At 51.9% G+C, this 8,625-nt stretch overlaps 1 protein-coding gene across 1 annotated transcript; it reads right to left on the reverse strand.

Moving 5' to 3' along the window:
• Positions 1 to 434: 434 nt before the first annotated feature.
• LOC142741868 (uncharacterized) lies at positions 435 to 7,434 on the reverse strand. The gene is made up of 3 exons (XM_075851194.1): positions 6,580 to 7,434; positions 2,593 to 3,038; positions 435 to 542 (listed from the first exon to the last, which is right to left on the reverse strand). The coding sequence occupies exons 1-3, from the start codon at positions 7,397 to 7,399 to the stop codon at positions 435 to 437; spliced, it is 1,374 nt and encodes a 457-aa protein (XP_075707309.1). The 5' UTR covers positions 7,400 to 7,434.
• Between the last annotated feature and the right edge of the window lie 1,191 nt (positions 7,435 to 8,625).

Raw genomic sequence — 8,625 nt, forward strand, 5'->3', positions numbered from 1 at the left:
TGCCTGGAAATGGGTGAAAATTTAGAGACACACTGATGCAAAACGCCCATGAAAAACTGACTGTTGATCAGTTTTTAATGGACATTTTTTTTCACTGTTGTGTGAATGTAGCCTAAGTCCTACCAGCAACACAATAATGGGGTATTTCTGCCCCTGTGTACTAGTAGAACAGATGGAATTTTTTATTTAATCAAATTAAACATTAAACATTCTGTCCCTTTCAGAAGGACATCTAGCCCCACCCATCTTGTGTTTTTTTTTCTGTCCTGTGTAGACTTGGACGGATGTTTTGCTCTGCTTGTTTGCTTTGCAATGTTTCTATTTTAGTTTGTTATGCTGCACTTCCTAGATTGAAGTGTACAAATGGTGTTTCTTAACCCTATATAATCTGCTTGCAGCCTGCTATTGAATGTTCTAGCTTGCACTAATGCACATTAACCTTTTCCTCCCTTCAGGCAGTCCCAGTCAGCGTCCCTTAGGACATTCCACGTGTTGGGGCGGAGGCGCCCTGCGTTTTCAGCGTTTGACAGATAGGAGTTTTCCTGAGAAAATTTGTATTTGTATGAAGAGGAAGCTTCTTTTTTTGTTTTATTACTGCATCCTATTTTTGTAAATATTTTCTGTTTTGGAACTAGGTTTGGAGGTGCAGTAGACGAATTTTCGCCTCTATTTTGCTCCAGTTCCCACTACTTAAACTGAGCATAGTGCTGCACTGCCTCATTGAGCACAGGTATCACTTTGGTTTATACTTATTTTCTGTGAAACCAGAAATATATATTTTTTCTTGACCTGCCTAGGTAGAGTCGTGTGTTAACCTTAAACCATACTATCCCCCACCCCCATTTAGTAACGACACATGACACCGAGGTTGGATGTGAAATGGCCACAGCAGCCGTTTATTAATTTCACAGTTTTATAAAAACAATTTAAATCCGAAACATTCGGATAACTAGTTAGGAATCCACCAGAGAATTCCTCCTAATAATTCACATGACCCAACATGGGTCAGAATCATAAATAACAATTAAACGTTAACATTAACCCGAGCAGAGGAAGTCCTTGAAGCCCCTTCAGATGTTCCTTTCAAGAACACACCGAATTAGCCATCTGCAAACCACTAATTACCTCCAGCCGTAAACCAGCTCGGAAGCACCGTTCACCTCTGCAGATGGCTCCAACCACTAGAAGTCCACTTCAAGGGGATAACACCCGTTGAAGCCCTCAAGTGATATACCGACCACTAGAAGTCCACTTCAAAGGGATAACACCCGATGAAGCCTTCAAGTGACATACCTTCTACCAGAAGACCACTTCAAAGGGATAACACCCGATGAAGTCTTCAACCATGTACCTTTTTTGGGGGACGCATACCCCCGATGCGACCCCCCCACCATTTTGTACTGACTGGCCTCAAGGACTCCCCCCGCCAGCTGCCATGACAACAGAACCTACTCCGGAAAAAAGAAAAACATGTTAAATAAACACACAAAATAAAACACAACGCTCATATACGGACGTACAGAAGACCTAAGGAGTAACAAAACAAGGGTGGGAGGGTGGGAGCTTTGCTTCTTGTGTATTACTCCTCCCGCTGCTTCCGGCTCAATGCCGAGAAACAGCGGGAAGCGCAGTAACGGCCCCCCCGTCCCCCCTAGCTCCTCCCCGTCCCTCCTTCAGCTCCTTCACCTTTCCCTCACCTCTTAACATTAACCCTTTCCCTACCAGGACGGTCATGTCGGCTTCCCTCAAGCCTGCAGCTGCGTCCAGCCTCTTCTTGACCTGCCTAGGTAGAGTCGTGTGTTAACCTTAAACCATACTATCCCCCACCCCCATTTAGTAACGACACATGACACCGAGGTTGGATGTGAAATGGCCACAGCAGCCGTTTATTAATTTCACAGTTTTATAAAAACAATTTAAATCCGAAACATTCGGATAACTAGTTAGGAATCCACCAGAGAATTCCTCCTAATAATTCACATGACCCAACATGGGTCAGAATCATAAATAACAATTAAACGTTAACATTAACCCGAGCAGAGGAAGTCCTTGAAGCCCCTTCAGATGTTCCTTTCAAGAACACACCGAATTAGCCATCTGCAAACCACTAATTACCTCCAGCCGTAAACCAGCTCGGAAGCACCGTTCACCTCTGCAGATGGCTCCAACCACTAGAAGTCCACTTCAAGGGGATAACACCCGTTGAAGCCCTCAAGTGATATACCGACCACTAGAAGTCCACTTCAAAGGGATAACACCCGATGAAGCCTTCAAGTGACATACCTTCTACCAGAAGACCACTTCAAAGGGATAACACCCGATGAAGTCTTCAACCATGTACCTTTTTTGGGGGACGCATACCCCCGATGCGACCCCCCCACCATTTTGTACTGACTGGCCTCAAGGACTCCCCCCGCCACCGCGAAACAGGCCTTGACCACCTTAAGCCTGTGAGTTCCTCCACACCACCACCGCCCTTTCTATGCCTTCTGCTATAGCCAAGCTCCAAATATCAATGCCAACCTCGGTCAGATGAACCCCGTCACTCCTCCAGAAATTCCCCAATCCTGACTCCAAATCCCTATGCCTCACGCAAATGCCCCCGTTCTTTGCCACAAAACGGGACACCGCCCGGTTAACTTTTATCCGAGCCTCATTGACTCTCTCCACCGATCTAGCTAACCGCCAATGCTTCCTTGGGACTATGTCCGACCACACTACCACCAACTTGGGATAAGATACCCACAAACACAACAAATCATGTTTGATATCCCGCACCAACTCACGAAAAGGGCGGACTCCTAAGTCATTCCCACCCACGTGCAACACTAAAACCTCCGGAACCCTATCAAGCCGCACATATGTCTGGAATTCCGCCAACACCCTGTTCCACGACATACCTCTAAACCCCAGCCAATGCACAACCGCATCCTGTCGCGGAATGCGCAACTGGCGACCATCCGGGCGGACGTCCGCCCTCAAAGCCCCCCAGTGCACGTACGAATGACCCATCAACCACACCAGACAAGGAGGCGAATCTGAAACGGAAAACACAGTTAGGCACCACCATATAACATTTGCAAGCATAAACAACAAAATTACAACATATGGGGGCGGACATAGGACTTAAACCTTTTTGACTCCCAACGACCAATACGCCTCACCCCCTCATCATCCAACCCCCAGCGCCCTGCTTCCGTTGCTGCGCCAATCCGGAAGGAATGAGATGAATATGAGCCTGCCGCAACCCCAACCGCCGTCAAACATTTTTTTTAAAAACAGCTCCAAACTGAAACCTGGACAAGAACGACCCGTCCACATGACGTAACAAAGGCAAATCTGGAGACCCCCTGTTTTTTGTAAAACCCCGCATGCACTCTACTGGGCACATGACCGACCCCGGGAGAGCGAACAAAACTATCAGTTTTCCCTTCCCTAATTGGTCAGTTTTTGATCTACGCAACCATACCTCCAACCGATCTGCAAAAAGGCTCACCTCCCCAGATCTCAGCCCCCCTGCCTGTTTAGTACTTGGCGACACCAACTCACCTATTCTAAATGCTCCGAAGAACGCCAACGAGAAAGCCAACCGAAACAAATCCATTTCATCTGAAGAACGACATACCGATGCCAATGAACCGCCCAACAAGCCCAGCAAAGCAAACGACACCGGCCTTCTACTATCCGCCTCCACCCTACCTCTGCGCAACCCCTTCAAAGCCTGCGATACCAGAAATTCCTTCGATACATCCCGCAAGCCCCGCAACTTAAGCCCAAACGCCACCGCGGATATAAACCGGTTCACCTTCGCTACTGAAAACCCCCCCTCCCAGGCATCCCCTAACCAATACAAAAGTGCCACCAACCTGTCTCTATCCGTATTAACATCACCCAACTCTCTTACCCACTCCTCCCACTGCCTCCAACAAGCAGCATAAGCCCTCCACGTCGTGCGCGCCAAAGACCTTTGTAACAGCTGCTCTACGGGACCGATACCAGATCCCATAGATGATCCGGACACGCCAAACCGAGACGTTCCGCTCCCGGGGCCAATTGCCGAAACCGGTCCCACTGCGAGCGAGAAAGAGCATCAGCAACACAATTCCGTACACCCGGGACATGCACCGCCACCACCCACGCGTTCAGCGACAAACACACCAACACTAAATGTCGCAACAATTGAACTACCGGAGGAGAGGACGCCGTGATGTTATTAATGGCAAGCACCACCCCCATGTTGTCGCAGTAAAAACGGACCTTCTTATCCCTGAGCCTGTCCCCCCAAATGGTAGCCGCCACCATGATGGGAAACAGCTCGAGCAGGGCCAGATTCCGCGTCAATCCACTGGACACCCAGCTAGCCGGCCATTGACCTGCGCACCACGGACCTCCCCCGTAAGCTCCAAAGCCACCCGCCCCAGCCGCATCCGTGAAAATATTCAGATCACTCGTATCCTGCGCTGGGGCCATCCATAGCGAGCGACCATTGTACTGGCCCAAGAAGTCATCCCAAACCTGAAGATCAGCTCGGTGCTCCTCCTTGAGCCTCACAAAATGATGCGGCGCCCGCACTCCCGCCGTTGCCGCCGCCAACCTTCTACCAAACACCCTCCCCATCGGCATAATCCGGCAGGCGAAATTCAACTTCCCCAGCAGCGACTGAAGCTCCCTCAGCGACATTTTCTTCCTTCTACAAGCCCGTCGCACCTCCAGCCTCAAAGCACCCAACTTATCCGCCGGGAGCCGACACTCCATTGCCACCGAGTCAATTTCGATTCCCAAGAAACAAATCGTCGCTACCGGGCCCTCCGTTTTTTCCGGCGCCAAAGGGATCCCAAAATCCCTCGCCACCTTCTGCAGGGCATGAAGCAAGTTACCGCAAACCGGCGAACCCCCCGGGCCAACGCACAAAAAATCATCTAAGTAATGGATCAACGAATCGACCCCGGATACTCCCCTCGTTACCCACTCCACGAAGCTACTAAACGCCTCGAAGTATGCACACGAAAGAGAACACCCCATCGGAAGGCACCGATCCACGTAAAAGGCCCCATTCCAAAAACAACCCAACAGCCGTTGGCTTTCTGGATGCACCGGCAACAACCTGAACGCCGCCTCGATGTCGGTTTTTGCTAGCAGCGCCCCCGGACCCGCAGCCCGCACTAACCCCACCGCCTTATCGAATGAGGTATAAACTACGGAACACAACTCGTGATCAATCCCGTCATTTACCGACGAACCTTTGGGATACGATAAATGTTGAATCAAACGAAACTTTCCGGGCTCGCGTTTAGGGACAATACCCAAAGGGGACACAACTAAATCTTTCACCGGCGACTCCACAAATGGCCCCGACATGCGCCCCAACGAAACTTCTTTTAACAACTTTTCCGACACGACTTCCGCATGCAAGTAAGCCGATTTTAAATTTCTCCGCGTAACCGGAACCTCATAAGGAGGCGGAGGAATAACAAAACCAACACTAAACCCTTCATAAAGCAACTTAGCTGCCGCCCTATCCGGATACTCATTTAGATAAGGGGCCATCCTTTCCACCCTCACCGGCGACACCCCCTTGACCAGCCCCGTGCTGGTTCCCGGACCTCTTTTTCCGCAGACATTTTGCCGCCCCGTGTGATGCCCCATTACACTCGGAGCACACGTGCTTGAACTTGCACGTGGCCCCGAACTTGCACTGGCCTTCATTGAATTGCCAGCAAAACCCCGCCTTTCCCCCGCCGCTTGGTCCACTCTGACTAGTCTGGCCTCCCTGGCCACCGCTCCCGGGAAAGGGCTGCCTAACCGGAGCCGTAACCCGTAACCAGAGAGCAATATCCTTCTGGTCCCACCGAATCGCCGGCCGAACCGCCTTCCGCTGACGGAATTGCTCATCATATCGCAGCCACGCCTGACCCCCATACGCCCTATGAGCCTCCCCAATAGCATCAAAATAACAAAATAACGCCGAACAATTTTCCGGCGCCTTTTCCCCTATCACACTAGCCAATATGGCGAACGCCTGCGACCAATTAACGAACGTCTGCGGGATAAGCCTATACCGCCGCCGTTCCTCCTCGTCCTTTTTACTCTCATCCCGCTTGCTCTTATCCAAATTGAATTTAGCCAGCGGCAAGAGAGAAAAAATTTCAACATATTCATCTTTCCAGATCCGATCACGCACCTCCTGCTTTAAATGCGCCCCCAACGGACCCTCAAAACAAACATACACCTCCCCCCGAGCACGATCGTCCATGCGCACTCGATCGCCGTCCTTCTGTGCCTCAGTCTGCACCGACACCGCGACCGCCTCTCTAACCGCCACCACAGGACGCGCCTGCAACGATCCCACTTCCCTGGGGCCTTCCCAAACTACCGCAGGGGACACTTCCGTTACTACCGGCGCCGCGGCCCTATCCAGGCGCCCCACCAGCTCCCGTAAGCAACCCACTAAATCTGCCAAACCCGCTCCGTCGCGTCCGCCCGCGCCACTACCGGCCCCCGATGCTATGCTAGCAGCCCCCCCGCCGACACCCGACATAAAATTCGCTGGATAAGACAATAATGGAGTTATACACTCACCGGGCTGCACAGGCGCTGTGTTCCCGTCAGCCGGACCATCCTGACCTCGACGATAGACGTCCAGTTCACCTTCCTCCAGTTCTTCTCTCGCCGACGACTGTCCCTCCCAACGACCTCTTCGGAAAGGGGATGAGGACGCGCTGACCGATGGGCCGGCAACCTGCCGCCCGACCGCCGGGACCCAGACTTCCGACCGGACCTGTTGCCTCGACGTCGCTGCAGATCTAGTCGTCCGTCTAGACGATCCTGACGAAGCCTGCCCCCTGGCCGGAACATCACCATGCGGGGCGGCCGTACCTTGCTCTCGACATCTTCCATCTGATGGGGGAGGGGTGACAGGGAGCCCGGCCTGCGACTCCCTGCTTACCGCCGGACCCCGTCGCGGCCTGGGATTCCTGCCAGGACGCAGGGCCTGGGAAGGGGCGGTCCTCCCAGCTGCCTGGCCTGCAGCGTCCGGGATCGGGCTCCCTCTGCGACGCCGTGTCCGCGGGACTACCTCCGGACTCAGGCGCTCTGGAGGTCGGGACCGCCGAGAGGGACGGGTCGACACAGCCTGCATCGCCGTCACCCCTGCTACCGCTCTCTGCCTGCCCAGCGCAGGAGCGGTTGTTGCCGACTCCCCCCCCGCCGCCATAGCCATGCTCGTAGGGGGGCCGGGGGAGGGGAGCCTGTCCCTTACAACAGACCCCGAACGCCGTGCCCGACGTGGCGAAACGGCGTCCGGGATCCGCGTTAATGCAGCCACGGTCTCCTCCAGCCATCCGGGACCGTGGTGCACAGCAGCGGCACGCAGCCGCTCTAAAATCAGGGCCTCTGCCATACTAAAAAGCCGGGCAACGGGGAGCTTTGCTTCTTGTGTATTACTCCTCCCGCTGCTTCCGGCTCAATGCCGAGAAACAGCGGGAAGCGCAGTAACGGCCCCCCCGTCCCCCCTAGCTCCTCCCCGTCCCTCCTTCAGCTCCTTCACCTTTCCCTCACCTCTTAACATTAACCCTTTCCCTACCAGGACGGTCATGTCGGCTTCCCTCAAGCCTGCAGCTGCGTCCAGCCTCTTCTTTCTTGGTATAAATTTCTAATTAATCTATTTCTTAGATGTCTTCAGCAGGTTCTGGCAACAGAGGTTGGAAGGAAGCTTCCCAGCAGAAGTGGTCGCCTGCCAGGGAAGGAGCAATATACTCAGACATATTGGAGCATTTATACTGTTTAATAGGGGTCTGTGTACAGCCCCAGTTATGGTTTTTAAAAGAATAAAAATATCTAATTGAAAACACTGTAGCTTGTGATATCCCCCCTGCCTGTTAGCTATGAGCTTTAAAAGTGTCAAGATGTTTGCCCTTGTGACCTTGCTGGTGAACTATCTATACAAGATGAGCTGATGTGATTTAAGGACTCAGACTCCTTTCTATCAGGAATGTCTAAGTGTTGCCATGGGCAATGCCCGAAGTCAATTTATCATTCTAATGGAAAATGTTGAAGTCCATCCAGTCAATGGACCAGGATGTTGACCAGGGGGAAGCTCTAGTCTCCACCTCTAGGGGCCTAAGGCCTTCAAAGTGGATGCAGCATTGAAAAAAAAACTATGATGGTAGAAGTGGAATTATACTGAGTACGGTCCATGTTTCCTAGGGATGAGGTACACTTGAGCAATGGGGTCCTCCTCCAAAAATGTATATTGCCAAGATTGCCTAGGCATACTATTGTACCTGCTGAGGTCAGGCAAATCTTTAAGTACGTGCTTTGCAGTGCTTACTTTGCTGAGCAGGGCCAGTGGCGCAATGGGTTACGCATCTGGCTACGGATAAAAAGAAACAGGCTTAAAACCCACCAAATCTAAGCTGGGTAGACAGAGTGAGGAGGCCATTAGTTTGGCTTACATTGTTAGAACTAACTCTGATCCACCTCATTTTTCTAAAGCCCACTCTACTAGAACAGTGTCCACCTCTTGGGCTGAATAAAGTCTGATCGAACTGGATCAGATTTGCTGTGCAGCTTGGAGATCACACTTAATAGTTATCAACCATTATAGGCTGAGTTTTTGGTTCGCCG

This window comes from Rhinoderma darwinii, chromosome 2, assembly GCF_050947455.1.
Source record: "Rhinoderma darwinii isolate aRhiDar2 chromosome 2, aRhiDar2.hap1, whole genome shotgun sequence".
Lineage (NCBI taxonomy): Eukaryota > Metazoa > Chordata > Amphibia > Anura > Rhinodermatidae > Rhinoderma > Rhinoderma darwinii.